This window comes from Lissotriton helveticus, chromosome 10 (assembly GCF_964261635.1).
Source record: "Lissotriton helveticus chromosome 10, aLisHel1.1, whole genome shotgun sequence".
NCBI lineage: Eukaryota > Metazoa > Chordata > Amphibia > Caudata > Salamandridae > Lissotriton > Lissotriton helveticus.
The window spans coordinates 35437668-35456160 of record NC_136071.1 but is presented as its reverse complement, the minus strand read 5'-3'; the positions used below and the strand labels follow the sequence as shown (position 1 = coordinate 35456160).

General features: G+C 45.6%; 1 protein-coding gene across 1 annotated transcript in view; it reads left to right on the top strand.

The window, feature by feature from the left end:
* Window positions 1-18493, top strand: part of PTPN18 (protein tyrosine phosphatase non-receptor type 18) — a 329905-nt gene that overhangs the window by 295669 nt on the left and 15743 nt on the right. Inside the window, exon 14 of the mRNA XM_078664676.1 lies at window positions 18021-18089. Within this exon, the coding sequence (XP_078520802.1) occupies window positions 18021-18089 (69 nt within the window). The remainder of the gene's footprint in view (window positions 1-18020; window positions 18090-18493) is intronic.

The window sequence follows — 18493 nt, the reverse complement described above, 5'->3', positions numbered from 1 at the left end:
CTCCATCCTTAGATTGTTTTTTTCCGCCATCGGGTTCGGATGAGGATCGAAGCGCTCCGGACCGACTTCAACAAAGAAGGTTATAACCGGCGCGTATTCCTTTCCAAATCGACGGTATCGTTATCGAACGCGACTTCACTCCATACCGACGCGGTTCGAAGGACGACGACTACGAGAAACTCGACGTAGTCCAGCCCGGGGTCCATGGAAAGGACTCCATTCAAAAAATGTCCAACGTGTGGTGCTAAGTTCCCACACAAGGACCTACACGAGGTGTGCAACCTCTGCTTGTCCCCTGAACACGAATCCAGGGACTGTGAGGCCTGTGCAGCGTTCTCGTCAAAATCGACGATTAGAAACCGTCAAACCCGAAGACACGAGGTATCGAGAATGCAGTCACAAGCAATCCCGGAGCTGTTCGAGGACCAGCACCCAGAAGAGGAGGAAGAAGAGGCCGACGAGGCGGGGTCAGAAGCGGACGAGTCCGACGTCGAGGAAATCGACGTCCAACAAACCGTGAGTGACGACGTCCCTTTACCGAAAAACAGACCCCGCACGGTGTCGACCCCGCCCTCGAGCCCGGTCAGACAACCGAAAAAAGTTTCCAACGCCCCGCCTTCGTGCCCGGCAACGAAACAGAAACCGAAACACTCGGTCCCACATCATAGTGGTTCCGGTTCCGATAAACCGACCACATCGACACCGAAGCACCAGGTCAAGGAAAGCTCGAAGTCGAAGCAGTCCATGTCGACACCGAAGCACGCTTCGGCGCCGAAAACACCCCCGACACCGGGGACATCTTCGATACCGAAGAAGTCGGATCCGAACAAAACTTCGGCACCGAAAATACAAATGGACAGTTCAAAGAAAAAACACCTTTCGGAACCGAAAACTGCGGTACCGACACAGGAACACGGAACGGATCCTAAACAAAAGACTTTGTTTATTGACCCAAAGATTGGCAAGGTAGCCACAGAACTACCTAAAAAGAGGAAACATGAACATTTGGACGACAAGGCTCATCCAAAGAAGAGAACAATGGGGACGAATACAACTCCTCCCCCTTCTCCCAAACCTCACACACCATCTTCACCTCTTCCTCACAATAGGCCAGATATCCCTCCCACACGTCCATCTACACCTACAACAGATGGAGAGAGTGACACAGGGGAGGGGGGACACCCTGGGGATGATGAGGACACAATCCCAGAGGAGGCAGACCCATGGGAGGAGTATAATGTGGGATCAGGTAATGATACCGACCTTGAGTCATATCCCTCAAAACCTTCACCTCCTGATGACAATACTGGGTTTGCACAACTCATTACTAGAGCAGCAACATTTCATAAGGTAGACCTACATACAGAACCTATAGTACAGGACTTCTTATTAGAAACACTACCTACTGCACAAAGAACATCAGGAACACTACCAATGCTAAAGGGCCTTCTCAGTCATACATCAGAGATATTCAAAGACCCAGTGAGGGCTAGGGTATTGAACCCAAGAATTGATAAAAAATATAGGGCAGCTCCAAAAGACCCAATATACATCAAGGGACAAATTCCTCTAGACTCACTAGTGGTCACAAACGCTCGCAAGAGAGCAAACGCTTTATCTACAGGAGAAGCTCCACCTCCTGACAAAGAGTCTAAACTAATAGATGCCTCTGGCAAGAGAGTAGCATCTCAAGCGGCAAACAGTTGGCGCATAGCTAATACGCAAGCACTACTTGCAAGGTACGACAGAGCGCATTATGATGAGTTAGAAACACTCATCAAACATCTCCCTAAAGAACATCAAAAGAAAGCAGATCAACTTATACAAGAAGGGAAGTTAATTACTAACACTTCAATAAAGTGCGCCCTAGACGCGGCAGAAACTGCGGCAAGGTCGACAAATACAAGCATCATGTTAAGGAGACATGCATGGCTCAGAGTATCAGGGTTCAAACAAGAGGTATAAACATCGTTACTGAACCAACCTTTTGATGGGAAAACACTTTTTGGCACAGGGACAGATGAGGCCCTAGAAAAGATGAAAAAGGATACAGAAACGGCTAAATCAATGGGAGCGTTGCAACAGCCGACACAAAGAGGTTCCTTTCGTAGATCCACCTATAGAGGAGGATCCAAAAGTACAGGCACAAACCAACAGCAAACCTCTTTTACACCTACATCACCCAGAGGTAATTCTAGAGGTGGATACAGGGGTAACAACAACAAGGGTAGAGGTCGCGGAAACAACAACAACCGCAACTCTCCAACCCCAAAACAGTGACTTCATAGAGCTTCCCCCAGACCATATAACACCGGTAGGGGGACGCCTATCACAGTTCCTACCTGTCTGGGAAAACATCACATCAGACAAGTGGGTAAGACAAATTATCCAACATGGTTATTGCCTAGAACTCACAGCTACCCCACCAAACATCCCCCCCAAACAGCGTCCAATGAAACAAGATCACCTGACACTACTAAAACAGGAAGTAATATCACTGCTAGAAAAGCATGCCATAGAGAAGGTTCCACAACACCAACAGGGAACAGGAGTATACTCCCTATACTTCCTAATCCCCAAAAAGGACGGGTCTCTAAGGCCAATACTGGACCTAAGACCTCTCAACGCATACATAAATTCGGAACATTTCCACATGGTCACGCTCCAACAAGTACTTCCTTTACTGAAGAAAGGGGACTTTCTTTCTACACTGGATCTAAAAGACGCTTACTTTCATATCCCTATTCACAAAGCCCACAGGAAATACCTCAGGTTTGTGGTAGAAGGACAACATTATCAGTTCAAAGTCCTTCCATTTGGTGTCACGACGGCACCAAGGGTGTTCACAAAATGCCTGGCAGTGGTAGCAGCTCACCTAAGAAGACAACAAATTCATGTCTTCCCATACTTGGACGACTGGCTAATAAAAGCCAGGTCGCAAGAGGAGTGTCTGCAACACACACAAAAGACAATTCAGCTACTACACCAGCTAGGGTTCACGGTGAACTACACAAAGTCACACCTACAACCAAACAAGGTTCAACAATATCTGAGGGCTACTATAGACACAGAAAAAGCCAAAGTGTACCCCAACCCAGTCAGGGTCCAAGCAATGCTTACAATCATTCAGAGATTTCAGCCACAACACTCACTAACAGCAAGAGTGTTCATGCAGCTATTAGGCATGATGTCATCCTGCATACTGCTAATACCATATGCAAAACTACAAATGCGTCCGCTACAAGAATGCTTAGCGACACAGTGGAATCAGGCTCAAGGGCAGATTACGGATCTGGTGTTGGTAGACGACCGCACACACCGCTCTCTGAAGTGGTGGAACAGAACAAACATTACCAAGGGGCGGTCGTTCCTAGAGCCAATTCCACAGGTGACAATAACAGCAGACGCATCGCTCACCGGATGGGGAGCACATATGGACAAGTACACAGTACAAGGAAGGTGGAGTGTGCAGGAAAGAACACTACACATCAACTACCTAGAACTACTGGCAGTGTTTCTAGCATTGAAAGCCTTTCAGATACATGTTACCCACAAAGCAGTCCTGATCAGAACAGACAACATGACAGCAATGTATTATATTCAAAAACAGGGGGGGACGCACTCTCTCCAATTATCCAGACTAGCACAGGAAATTTGGAGATGGGCCATTCCTCAAAACATCTATCTGTTAGCCGAACACCTACCAGGAGTTCAAAACCAGATAGCAGACATCTTAAGCAGACAGTCGGAACAAATACACGAATGGGAACTGCACCAACAAATACTGCAGCCATTCTTCCAAAGATGGGGACAACCAGAGATAGACCTATTTGCCACTCATCAGAACGCAAAATGCCAAAGCTTCGCGTCCAGGTACCCACATCACCTGTCGCAGGGCAATGCGTTATGGATAAATTGGTCCAACAAATTTGCATACGCTTTTCCCCCTCTCCCACTAATCCCATTAGTGGTCAGGAAACTGCAACAACATTCAATGACCATGATACTAGTAGCACCCACGTGGGCAAGACAGCCGTGGTTCACCACGCTCTTGCAACTCTCACAAGTGCCACATCAAAAGCTACGAATTCTACCCATGCACCTTACACAGAACCATGGAGAAATAATGCACCCAGATCCAACTCAATTGAACTTAGCGATCTGGCTCCTGAAATCCTAGAATTTGGGTACTTAGATCTCCCCCCAAATTGCATGGAAATAATTAAACAAGCGAGACGTCCAACCACCAGAGCATGCTATGCAGCTAAGTGGAAGAGGTTTGCTATACACTGTACTAATAACAATATCAACCCTCTAGACGTATCAACAAGAGAGATTATTTGCTACTTATTACACTTACAGCAATGTAATCTAGCGTACACATCTATCAGAGTACATCTAGCAGCTATAGCAGCATACCTGCAAAACAGGCAGCGCACATCACTGTTCAGAGTACCAGCGATAAAAGCATTCATGGAAGGTCTTAAAAGAGTCATTCCACCAAGATTACCACCTTCCCCAGTCTGGAACCTCAACGTAGTACTCACCAGACTAATGGGGCCACCCTTCGAACCTATGCATAGGTGCGAAATACAATTCCTTACATGGAAGGTGGCATTCCTTATAGCTATTACCTCACTCAGAAGAGTAAGCGAATTACAGGCATTAACAATACAAGAACCATTCCTACAGTTACACCAGAATAAAGTGGTTCTTAGAACAAACCCAAAGTTCTTGCCTAAAGTAATTTCAGCATTCCACATCAATCAGCCAGTGGAATTACCAGTCTTCTTTCCAAAGCCACAGACGGTGGCAGAAAGGGCTCTACATACACTAGATGTTAAAAGAGCCATTTTGTACTACATAGAAAGAACACAAGACTTCAGGAAAACTAAACAACTATTTGTAGCATTTTCCCCAACACATAAGGGCAATCCTATCTCTAAAGCAGGCATCGCAAGATGGATTGTAAGATGTATACAAATATGTTACATTAAAGCAAAGAGAACATTAACTGTTCCTCCTAGAGCTCATTCCACAAGAAAACTAGGAGCATCTATGGCATTCTTAGGGAACATTCCCCTAGATGACATATGTAGAGCAGCAACTTGGTCTACACCACATACATTCACAAAGCACTACTGTGTTGATGTACAGGCTGCACAACAAGCCAGAGTGGGCCAAGCTGTATTAAAAACTCTATTTCAGACAGTTGCGACAGACACTGGTGACCACCGCTAGGGAGGTAACTGCTGTACAATCTATTCATAAATGTACCATCTGCAGCCCATATGCCTCGAACGGAATATGCTACTTACCAGTATGCATCTGTTCTTGGCATAGAGGGCTGCAGAGTGGTACATGCCCTCCCTGCCTCCCCGGAAACCTGTGTCTGTCCCAACATTATCTTATTTAGATACATTTACATGGGCATATCTTTATGTACTATACTACACTACTCCATCTAACCCTACTATGGCAAAACAATCTAAGGATGGAGCCGATGCCCATGCGCACTAACACCGAGAGGAGGAGTCACCTATGACGACAAAGACTTCTCCAGAAGAAAAACAAAGTGCAATCATCCGAGCCCAACACCAGATGGCGATCTATTCATAAATGTACTACTCTGCAGCCCTCTATGCCAAGAACAGATGCATACTGGTAAGTAGCATATTCCTACTAACACTTCAATAAAGTGCGCCCTAGACGCGGCAGAAACTGCGGCAAGGTCGACAAATACAAGCATCATGTTAAGGAGACATGCATGGCTCAGAGTATCAGGGTTCAAACAAGAGGTACAAACATCGTTACTGAACCAACCTTTTGATGGGAAAACACTTTTTGGCACAGGGACAGATGAGGCCCTAGAAAAGATGAAAAAGGATACAGAAACGGCTAAATCAATGGGAGCATTGCAACAGCCGACACAAAGAGGTTCCTTTCGTAGATCCACCTATAGAGGAGGATCCAAAAGTACAGGCACAAACCAACAGCAAACCTCTTTTACACCTACATCACCCAGAGGTAATTCTAGAGGTGGATACAGGGGTAACAACAACAAGGGTAGAGGTCGCGGAAACAACAACAACCGCAACTCTCCAACCCCAAAACAGTGACTTCATAGAGCTTCCCCCAGACCATATAACACCGGTAGGGGGACGCCTATCACAGTTCCTACCTGTCTGGGAAAACATCACATCAGACAAGTGGGTAAGACAAATTATCCAACATGGTTATTGCCTAGAACTCACAGCTACCCCACCAAACATCCCCCCCAAACAGCGTCCAATGAAACAAGATCACATGACACTATTAAAACAGGAAGTAATATCACTGCTAGAAAAGCATGCCATAGAGAAGGTTCCACAACACCAACAGGGAACAGGAGTATACTCCCTATACTTCCTAATCCCCAAAAAGGACGGGTCTCTAAGGCCAATACTGGACCTAAGACCTCTCAACGCATACATAAATTCGGAACATTTCCACATGGTCACGCTCCAACAAGTACTTCCTTTACTGAAGAAAGGGGACTTTCTTTCTACACTGGATCTAAAAGACGCTTACTTTCATATCCCTATTCACAAAGCCCACAGGAAATACCTCAGGTTTGTGGTAGAAGGACAACATTATCAGTTCAAAGTCCTTCCATTTGGTGTCACGACGGCACCAAGGGTGTTCACAAAATGCCTGGCAGTGGTAGCAGCTCACCTAAGAAGACAACAAATTCATGTCTTCCCATACTTGGACGACTGGTTAATAAAAGCCAGGTCGCAAGAGGAGTGTCTGCAACACACACAAAAGACAATTCAGCTACTACACCAGCTAGGGTTCACGGTGAACTACACAAAGTCACACCTACAACCAAACAAGGTTCAACAATATCTGGGGGCTACTATAGACACAGAAAAAGCCAAACTGTACCCCAACCCAGTCAGGGTCCAAGCAATGCTTACAATCATTCTGAGATTTCAGCCACAACACTCACTAACAGCAAGAGTGTTCATGCAGCTATTAGGCATGATGTCATCCTGCATACTGCTAATACCATATGCAAAACTACAAATGCGTCCGCTACAAGAATGCTTAGCGACACAGTGGAATCAGGCTCAAGGGCAGATTACGGATCTGGTGTTGGTAGACGACCGCACACACCGCTCTCTGAAGTGGTGGAACAGAACAAACATTACCAAGGGGCGGTCGTTCCTAGAGCCAATTCCACAGGTGACAATAACAGCAGACGCATCGCTCACCGGATGGGGAGCACATATGGACAAGTACACAGTACAAGGAAGGTGGAGTGTGCAGGAAAGAACACTACACATCAACTACCTAGAACTACTGGCAGTGTTTCTAGCATTGAAAGCCTTTCAGATACATGTTATCCACAAAGCAGTCCTGATCAGAACAGACAACATGACAGCAATGTATTATATTCAAAAACAGGGGGGGACGCACTCTCTCCAATTATCCAGACTAGCACAGGAAATTTGGAGATGGGCCATTCCTCAAAACATCTATCTGTTAGCCGAACACCTACCAGGAGTTCAAAACCAGATAGCAGACATCTTAAGCAGACAGTCGGAACAAATACACGAATGGGAACTGCACCAACAAATACTGCAGCCATTCTTCCAAAGATGGGGACAACCAGAGATAGACCTATTTGCCACTCATCAGAACGCAAAATGCCAAAGCTTCGCGTCCAGGTACCCACATCACCTGTCGCAGGGCAATGCGTTATGGATAAATTGGTCCAACAAATTTGCATACGCTTTTCCCCCTCTCCCACTAATCCCATTAGTGGTCAGGAAACTGCAACAACATTCAATGACCATGATACTAGTAGCACCCACGTGGGCAAGACAGCCGTGGTTCACCACGCTCTTGCAACTCTCACAAGTGCCACATCAAAAGCTACGAATTCTACCCATGCACCTTACACAGAACCATGGAGAAATAATGCACCCAGATCCAACTCAATTGAACTTAGCGATCTGGCTCCTGAAATCCTAGAATTTGGGTACTTAGATCTCCCCCCAAATTGCATGGAAATAATTAAACAAGCGAGACGTCCAACCACCAGAGCATGCTATGCAGCTAAGTGGAAGAGGTTTGCTATACACTGTACTAATAACAATATCAACCCTCTAGACGTATCAACAAGAGAGATTATTTGCTACTTATTACACTTACAGCAATGTAATCTAGCGTACACATCTATCAGAGTACATCTAGCAGCTATAGCAGCATACCTGCAAAACAGGCAGCGCACATCACTGTTCAGAGTACCAGCGATAAAAGCATTCATGGAAGGTCTTAAAAGAGTCATTCCACCAAGATTACCACCTTCCCCAGTCTGGAACCTCAACGTAGTACTCACCAGACTAATGGGGCCACCCTTCGAACCTATGCATAGGTGCGAAATACAATTCCTTACATGGAAGGTGGCATTCCTTATAGCTATTACCTCACTCAGAAGAGTAAGCGAATTACAGGCATTAACAATACAAGAACCATTCCTACAGTTACACCAGAATAAAGTGGTTCTTAGAACAAACCCAAAGTTCTTGCCTAAAGTAATTTCAGCATTCCACATCAATCAGCCAGTGGAATTACCAGTCTTCTTTCCAAAGCCACAGACGGTGGCAGAAAGGGCTCTACATACACTAGATGTTAAAAGAGCCATTTTGTACTACATAGAAAGAACACAAGACTTCAGGAAAACTAAACAACTATTTGTAGCATTTTCCCCAACACATAAGGGCAATCCTATCTCTAAAGCAGGCATCGCAAGATGGATTGTAAGATGTATACAAATATGTTACATTAAAGCAAAGAGAACATTAACTGTTCCTCCTAGAGCTCATTCCACAAGAAAACTAGGAGCATCTATGGCATTCTTAGGGAACATTCCCCTAGATGACATATGTAGAGCAGCAACTTGGTCTACACCACATACATTCACAAAGCACTACTGTGTTGATGTACAGGCTGCACAACAAGCCAGAGTGGGCCAAGCTGTATTAAAAACTCTATTTCAGACAGTTGCGACAGACACTGGTGACCACCGCTAGGGAGGTAACTGCTGTACAATCTATTCATAAATGTACCATCTGCAGCCCATATGCCTCGAACGGAATATGCTACTTACCAGTATGCATCTGTTCTTGGCATAGAGGGCTGCAGAGTGGTACATGCCCTCCCTGCCTCCCCGGAAACCTGTGTCTGTCCCAACATTATCTTATTTAGATACATTTACATGGGCATATCTTTATGTACTATACTACACTACTCCATCTAACCCTACTATGGCAAAACAATCTAAGGATGGAGCCGATGCCCATGCGCACTAACACCGAGAGGAGGAGTCACCTATGACGACAAAGACTTCTCCAGAAGAAAAACAAAGTGCAATCATCCGAGCCCAACACCAGATGGCTATCTATTCATAAATGTACCACTCTGCAGCCCTCTATGCCAAGAAAAGATGCATACTGGTAAGTAGCATATTCCTTTCTGCAGACCGCCTCTTGATGGTAGTATGTAAGCGCTATGTAAAGTCAACTTTTTTTTACGAATACCCCTACAGTCATGCGTTAGAACAGTTGGACATCAGCCTTCTGGGCCTATTTTGTAGCATAAGTAGGTGTGTCACTGCACTTCTCTGGGGTCTCTTCCCCCCAAGCAGGGGCGTAACACAGGCCCACGCGGGGCGGTACAATTACTTTTAAGCTGAGAGCCCTATAATTCCTTTACACATCTTTAGACTAGACTATCAAAAGGATTCTGTGGCAAATGTGGCCGTAGGGGGTGGGCAGAACTCCGCGGAATCTCGCGGAGTTTTAATGAGTTCCGCCCACCCCTAATTACTTTTTTTTGTAGAAGTCTCCCAAATGACCTCAAGATGGCAGTGTTGCTCCATGATGTCTCGCATTGGTGCACGGTCTTCGTGGAATTCAAACGCTGTTGCCAACCATATACATATCAGAGGTCAGGTCTAAGCAACAGTCCTACTGTGGTGTGTGTCGAAGTCCCTCTCAGTCACTCCTTCTATCCTGCTTTAGGGAACTCTTAACCACCTGGTGATTTCCTCAGCCAATGTGCAAGGGAAAGTAGAAAAAAGCCCCAAAAGTTCTTATGATCGAGGAAAAACAGAAAGCACAATAATTACATTTTAAACACTCTTTTGAACCAGTGTGAGGTCTCAACATTCTCCCAACTGCTCATGTTGGGGTAGGTTACCTTTAGGGAAGCCACTATTTTTCCAGAAAGCAAGGCACCGACCAAGGCTTGCAAACAGAAGGTGAGAATCCCAGCATTCTGCTGTGAACCCCAATTTAGGGGCCAGGACACTGCCAGACTAGAAGTCAAGCAGTACAAAACAAAAATAAACAGAGGCAAACTCTTCTAGGGCGACCCGTCAGAGCCAATGTCCAATCGGATAGTTTTCTTTAATTCCAAATGCTTCTTGAGCCCAAGTGCTTTCCAGCTAGGAGGCTAGTCCATGCTAAGACATCCCTAGGGCAGCTTCAGTTTCTTACACAAGACAGACTCCATTGCAGAGCTCTACAAAGCAGCCATCTGGGCACCACCACATGCCATCGGCAGCCTTTCCTTGGATGCTAGAGGCAGCTACAGTAGGCAGTTCTGGGGTGTTTGTAGATGCTTCTGTCATCGCCCCAGCCTTCTTGACCTGAAGCCCCCGCTTCTTAAAGCAGAGAGGGACATCATCAGAGTGAACATGGAATGTTCACCCATCTCACTAACTTCTGTACCTTGGTCTCAAGCCCTCTCTCCTTAAAACTTCTCTTCGGTACTGGAATTGTTGAGGTTCTACACATCAGGAGTGCGGTGCATCGGCAGTGTTGTCTTTCTGTCTCAGATCTGGAAGGGTAGTGGGTGTTCTATGCCAGGATTGAGGTGCATTGACTGAGTACTGAACTAGTAAGGACTGTGGGTCACTGTGACTTGGCACACACATACAAAACCTTTACCTCTGAAACTCCTTCTGGGCGCTAGAAGCCTGAGTAACGCGGTACAGGGATTTAACCCACTCTCCGGAGGAAGATGCTTCCAAGCGAGGTTGGGTGGGTCGGAGGGTTGGCACATGGGGTATAGTGTCCTTTACTAGAGCACTGGGTTTTGGGGGTACAGCAGCGCTCAGTGAACTGGCTGAAGCACAGGCACAGCTGCCCTTGGACTGATCCCCCTACAATTGGCAGAAGTTTGAAGGGACAATAATACAATCTTGTCTGCTCACAAAAGGTACTAGATGTCTGGCCAGAGCCAGTGTTTGGATGATAGTTGTGTACATTATTAGCACTGCTCCCACTCATGATTTGGGGCACCCTGAGATTCCAGCACGCTTCGTCTGCACTTTTCCCAAATATGAATATGACACAAAACCCAGTGGGAATTTTGGGATGTGTTGCTCCAGAATCCAGAGGTCAACTTTATGTCTTTATTGTGTTTGTCCTTGTATTTAGTGCCATCCTTGTCTTTGTTGTGTATATTTGTGCTATGTATTGTGTTATTTTTGTGATCTAATAAACCCCTATGTCTTTACTGCCTGTGTCTTTTTCTGTGTCTCTGCATTCAAGAGCTCTGGCTTCTTCTTGGCCCATGGTGGCCTGACGGTCTACCGGCTGAACCCACCAGCGGCATAAAACGCTATGCTTTATCACAAACAAAACAATGCTACACAATACACTGACGTAAATCAAGAAAGACACCCAAAATACAAAACAAGATCACAATTACCACTGAACCCCTCAAATCCCTCTTCCAATTAAAAAACTTTTATTTTGAACCCTAATAAAATACCTATGAATTGGGCTAGGAAGTGAGACATCCTCAAAGAAACATGCACTGGCAATGCTAGTAGACTGGCTTATGAGTGCATTGTCAAGACAGACCAAATAATCCATCTATGTTAATGACTGCCCTCCCATTAGTGCTGCTGCCAGAGAAAACACTGTAAATTATCTAAATATCTAAGATACTTTAATAACATTACCATGTCATGTGTGTGCCCCTGAACATTCAAGTTCAGACAGCTGGACAAATAAACAAAATGATCACAGTTGTGTGGAGGGCAAGAGCTTTCTGTGGAAGCACACAACTTCTGCTCAATCAAGACATGTACTCCTGGCTCCCAACATGTGGGCAGAGCCAAAGCCCCTCTCCTGGTGATTCTCACATAATTGTCTGGTAACAGCTGCACTGTCAAGCCAGACCATAAGACAAATAGGGGGGGAAAGGCAACCTGCCACATCCCAGACACCATTTGATCATGGTGCCAAGCACTTACTGCATCACCTGACAAAAATGCCTAAGAAAAAGATGTGTGTTTGCTTCGACCAGATACTTCCCAACAAGAAAAGAGCCTGAACGTGTGCATAACATGGCCTGGACTCCAACTATCTTTCAAACATTACTGCTTGGCCTCCCCATCCTCAGTTACGCTATCTGCCAACTATACCGGAAACACAAGTATATAGATTCTTAGCAAATTGATGGCTTGATAGTCATCGAGATGTCTTGAAAACCAAGCAGGATGTTTATACCCGAGTGCAATAGGGATAAAATCAGCAATTACCACACATTTTGCTTGTTAGTGCACCTTTTTGGTTTTATGGTACATTTGCTACATGTGAAAAGCTAATAAAATACTAGTGAGCAGCTGAGATCTGGCAGGTGGGAAAGCATAAGAGCCATAAAAAGTCTTCTCACTGCTCTATTTTTAGGTTATAGGTGTCTGCTGGGATTCTCCTACAGACACTCATAGCTGAAAAACAGGCCTTGCAGCACTTCACGCCTGAACAGACTATGAAGGAACAAACACTGTCTGTGGGGCCCAAGAAGTAATGAGTCCGGTGACCACTGCCCAAGAACCACATTCACCCCAGCGGTGGCACAAGGTGCTCGGGAACCAGAACCTCAAGATTACCGATACTTGGAAGGGGGTTAGAACCTAACTGTAGTACAAGAGCCGGCCTTCACTGACTGGAAGAGGGTGAATATGGCCATCACCAGAGACATCAGGCCCACCATACTGTAGGGCCTTTATATATAACAAGCATCCCTAACAGTACACGCCTCGTTTACATTCAATAAGGTGTGGGCGCCTGGGGCCATGGCTCGGAAGGTGGACATACCTACCCATGGACCCCATTCGAGGAACATGGATGGACATATCACTCATGGTTGTAGCTGGCGGTCTGTCCCAATCTACGCCCTACTTGTGCACCAACTGGTTACCCATGAGTGACAACACTCCATTGCTCTCTCTATACGATTGCACTCTATAAAAACCCATACATACAAATATGCATGCCCAATGCCACAATTCAAGGGTTACAGATTTATTTATTTGTATTTATTTTATTTTTGTAGTTTTAGGAAGCGTGTACTACATCCAAAGGTGTCAGTATTTTACAACATAAATGAGAATTTTACACAATAAGAGTACAGCATAACTTTTGTAACTGATAGTTTTCCATCAATCCACAAAACCTTGAGTGGAAAAATACAAGATTCTATTTTCTGAGGATCAGGGTTAGTAGGGACAGTTAAAAGGTTTTACTGGATGAGTAAGAAATGTAAGTTCCTCTTGAATGTTCTGAAAGAGGGATGTGTGCACATCTCTGGGGCACTTCCAGATAGAGGTTGTTCTATGTTTCTTGAACCTGGGTGGTTCTAAAACCTTGGATTTGGCACTGCGAAGAGAATGGCTACCCCTGGATGGGAAACAGCCGTTACACCGCATGCGTTACGATGCATGCTTTTACCCCGCATGCCGATGCAACCAAAATGGCTTGCTGTAGGGGGTATAAGGGGTTGGATGTAACTCCAACACCTTCCCTACTGTTGCACAGACTGGAGTTAGAATAGTAAATTATACTATTCCAACATCCAGCACACCTGAACAGCAAGTCAGGGTATAAAATGGTGTTGCAACGGCATGTTGGCTAAAAGCATGCGTTGTAACGTCAGACAATACCCCAGGATAGGATGGGTTTCTGTGCCAAGTACTTCAGGTGCAAAGATCTGCGAGTAATGCAGGTCATTGTGAATACGCTTCTAGATTCTATCAGGAGTCCGTTAAGGGTGGTGATCATAGGACTATAGTGCTTTAAGAGTTTTACTAGAGACCAGTCTTGATGCAGCATTGAGGGTTGTCTTCATCGGATCCAGTTGGGATTTGGAGATTTCTGCCAGTAGCCTACTACCTTAATCCAGACTTTAGATATATGCAGACCACACAACCGGTTTAAAATCCGCTTCTAGAAAGAAGGTGTTGATGTTCTGAGAAGTCCTTGTTGATGCTGTGCACTCCTTGGTATGGCATTTGTGTACACTTCTAGGTTCAGACTCTTGGCAAGAGGGATTCTGAGAGATTTTGTGCATTCAATCATTTGGGGTTTGCAGGCTAGTACATTTAGTGAGTCTAGCCAGGGTTTCACTTAGCGGGGGAGTGGTGAGGAAGAATTCCGTCTGAAGCTGATTTAGTTATAGGTGGTTGAAGGATAGCCAGGCCTGGATAGGCCCGATTCACAGAACTAACTTAAGACAAAATCCTAAACTTACTACTTTTGGTATTCACAGAAGTTAGGATTTTGTCTTAAGTTTGTCTTAAGACAGACTAAAGACAGACTTAAGACAAAATCCTAACTTAAGTCGGTCTTAAGTCTGTCTTAAGTTTGTCTTAAGACAAACTTAAGACAAAATCCTAACTTCTGTGAATACCAAAAGTAGTAAGTTTAGGATTTTGTCTTAAGTTAGTTCTGTGAATCAGGCCCGATGTCTTTTAGAATGTGATCTAGAAAGAGTATGTCCTCTTGGGACAAAACATTTAGATAAAAGGTTCAAGTGTTTTAGGATTATGGTTAGCGCTTCTAGGTACAGGTTGAAAAGAGTTGGTGGTTGAATGGACTTTTGGTGAGCACCCTGGACTATGGAAGCTGGAGCTGATGTTCAGTTTTATTTGTTGAGATCTGTTTTCTAAGTATGAGCAGAACCATCTTAGGACTGTTGCATTCACCCCTATTCCCTCCTTAGATGGGTTGAGTAGGAAGTTGTGATTGAATGTATCGGACGTAGAAAATAGGTTATGTAAACATAAATCTTCTGTGTCCAGTAGGCGTGGACTGTCATCTATGATCTGTAAAATGTATGTTGGTGACCGACAGCCGGCTGTAAAACCCAACTGGTGATTGTCCTGTTGGTTGTGGCCTTCGTTTAATTGTTTGGGTTGGGTTGAAACACAGCTTTCTAGGATTTTCACCAGAAATGGGAGATTAGTAATTGGGAGAAAGTTATTCAGGTCTTCTGGACCGCTCCTGTTTGTTTAGGAGTGGGGTAGCCTGTCCTGTTTTCAGACAGTTTTCAACTTCGCCTTGGGTCAGCAAGCCGTTGATCAACTCCGTCCATTAAGGGGCGATGTGAGTGGTGATCTCTTTAATTTTGGTGGTGGAGATGGGGGTAGCAATGTGAGCAGTAAGTCTTGTATTCGCAAGTGTCTTAGTGAGCTGGTTTAAACTCATTTTCCAGATTTTGCTCCAGATCACATTCTCTTTGGGGTAGTAGAGAGGGGTGGGGCTTGTACTGAATTTATTAGAAGCAATAGCCCAATCTTTTTAATTGTCTCTGCTAAGAATACAGATGACACGTCAAACTTTTTTCTGAGGTTTGAACATCAATCTTTGGTGTAGGATAGGTGCGTTGTTTTATAATGTCAAACAGGCATGTGCGACAGTTTCTCTAGCTCAGGTCTGAAGAAGGAAGTTTTGGCCTTAGACGTTACTTTTGTACCTTTTCCTTTCATTGCAAAGTTTGGCCAGATTCATGGTTGAGGAGTCTTGCCTCCATCTTTGTTCAATTAATTTAAGTAGGCTCTTTACATTGTTTAGTTTACGGTACTATTAGGAGGAGCTTATGTTTTTTTAGTTTATTAGGTGGTACTTCCTCCATTATGTTGGTCAAGGTTTTAGTTGTACTGACTGGCCGTTGGTTTGCTTTTTTCTGCTCATTTGGGCTTGAAGTTGCGACAAGATTTTTGCGCTTGAAGTTGCAACAAGATTTTTGCGCTCAAGACGCGTGGGATTAATATGCTGATCAGAGGTGCGAAGGATCCATTTAGACAAGTCTTGGGAAGAATAGACTGTCAAAATTGTAGGTTTGCATGGTCAAACAAATCTCAATATAGTGTTTGCTGCTGATCTGCAGGGATGCAGCCTGCGCGTCAGGTTAGATTAGACAATTGTTGTGGTTCGTGATGAGACAATCTGAACAATAATAGGATTGCTGGGATTTGGCCTTTTTTCATACTGGTGAAATAGTTGCTTCCTGTTGCCTACTATGATCTGGATGTTGTGGTTGCCCAGCAACGGGTGGCTCAAGTTAGTCGTGTTGGATTCAACGAATACCACATCATTGACCTCTTCTGAGGGACTATTTCGAGCTAATTTTGGGCGGGGTTCTTAGTTTGATTCTGGGGGAGGACATATAGGGGAGGCAGGGTTCCCTTGCCCTTTGACCTGTGTACTGGAGAGAGGGTAAGAGGTTTTCCATCTTCATAGCTGGGTAGCTTATGGATTTATCTGACTGCTACGGATAGCTTTGACAAGTATAGAGGCTCATGAGATGGGGATCTTGGTGCTCTTGGAGGCTGGATAGGGAGTTTGGTCTGGGATATTTCAATTTTTTGGCCTCAGGTTTTTCAGTCAGTGCCAAGCAGAATAAGATGGTTGCACCCAAGCTCCTGAATCCAATTCTGCTCTTCATATGAGGCCTCGTCTTTCAAGCGGATAGTGTAAGAGCTGATGTGAGGATTTACAAGTGGACCGCAGGGTGGCATGTACTGTATCACGGTGACCCAGAGCAGTGGTAGATCCCAATGTGGGACAAGCTCCTCCGAACACTGAGGGATGAAGCAGAGGGGAGGGGAGCGTGGACTGGCTGCTGGTCAGGAGAACCCTTTTTTAAGTGGGACGTCCTTTTGCTGCAACGCCAAGGTTCCCACATACTTTGCACGTGAATGAGCACACATATGCTACCGTGCTCGTAGTCACCCCTTCTCATGGCTATGGAAAGCTCTTCATTGCAAATGCTCTGCCCCATTCGTTGCAGCCTCCAAGTGCAGATTCCAAAATGGAGGCTGTGATGGGACTTGTTTTTGGTTCTATAACAAGAAGACTGAAGTCTGCTTACTCAATACGAACGCGGGGGCTGCCTATGACAAGTACTAGCAGCAAAGGACTTGCTGCTTGCTCTCTGAGCAGCGTTACTCGCCCTGATGACTGGTGTAGAGCAGCTGTACTGGCAAAAACGACGACTGGAGAAGAGGGACTTGCAGAGGGGACCTGTACTGTTGCGATGACTCTGCTCGGCTACATCAAAACCATCATGCAAACCCCACCGGCATAGCAGCGGAGCAAAGGTGGGAAGTCGGAGGCAGTAGCATGGGGAACAAAATGGCGGCACTAGGGCAGAAGTGACAGGGTTGAGGCACCAGAGTAGGTAGAACATGAGAGTCCAAGAAGAAGCTAAATATATTTGCAATGGGCATGGTAAAAGGACTATGAGAGGATAACACAAGTACAAGAGGTAAGAGATCAGAACGCGTGGACAATCAACGTTTAGAGGGCAGCTTTAGATGGGGCTATAGGAGCAGATGCTGCCTCGTGGGGAGGGTGGGGGCTACTGAATTGCCTTCAGCCTTGTGACTGCAGTACCATCTTTGCCCATCTCATGTCCCAGGAGAGCACTGGCTCCAGTGAAACATCCCATGTGGTACCAAGGCATGAGTTTGGTACCTGCCTGAAGCCTGCTCCCCCCAGGTCATCCTTCTCTGCTCTCTACCCTACAGTGCGGTGTGTGACCATGCTTGGTATGACCAAGGTTCTTGTTCAGTTGCCTCATTGTCGTCACGCCCCCAACAGTACGGCAGTGTCTGAGTTGACTTTTTAGCAGAGACCTGTCTTTATTTTGATATGCTTTGGTCTTTTCTTTAGAAACAGAGGAGCGCGGAAGCCACAGCGGGTCACGACTGTCCGACGTGCCCAGCAGCTGGAGCGAGAGGGGTAGGTGCCTTCTTCAAGCCTCCTTGGACTTCTCCAAAGCATCTTTCATCTTCTGAGCCTGTGGCGTGGTGTTGGGGGGCAATGACACATAGAGGGGTGTGGCTATCAACGGCACAGGGGCCCAGGGAAACAAGGGGTCCACTGTACCCCAGTTGTAGCAGTCTTTTCATGGCCAGCTGGGAGGGAGAAGGTCTCTTACCTTTGCTTTCATTAGGGCCCGTGGCATCCTTACTACAACACTGGACACACGCGGAGAAGGACTAGAGCACCGCTCTCGGTGTGCTGCTCTACGTAAGAACTTGGGTGGATCTGTCCTGATCAGAACCATCTTCCTCTGCCCGGTGCATGCAGGGATAGCCTTTTCACTGATGTTGGACCACCCAGAACTGGTCAACCACATTTTA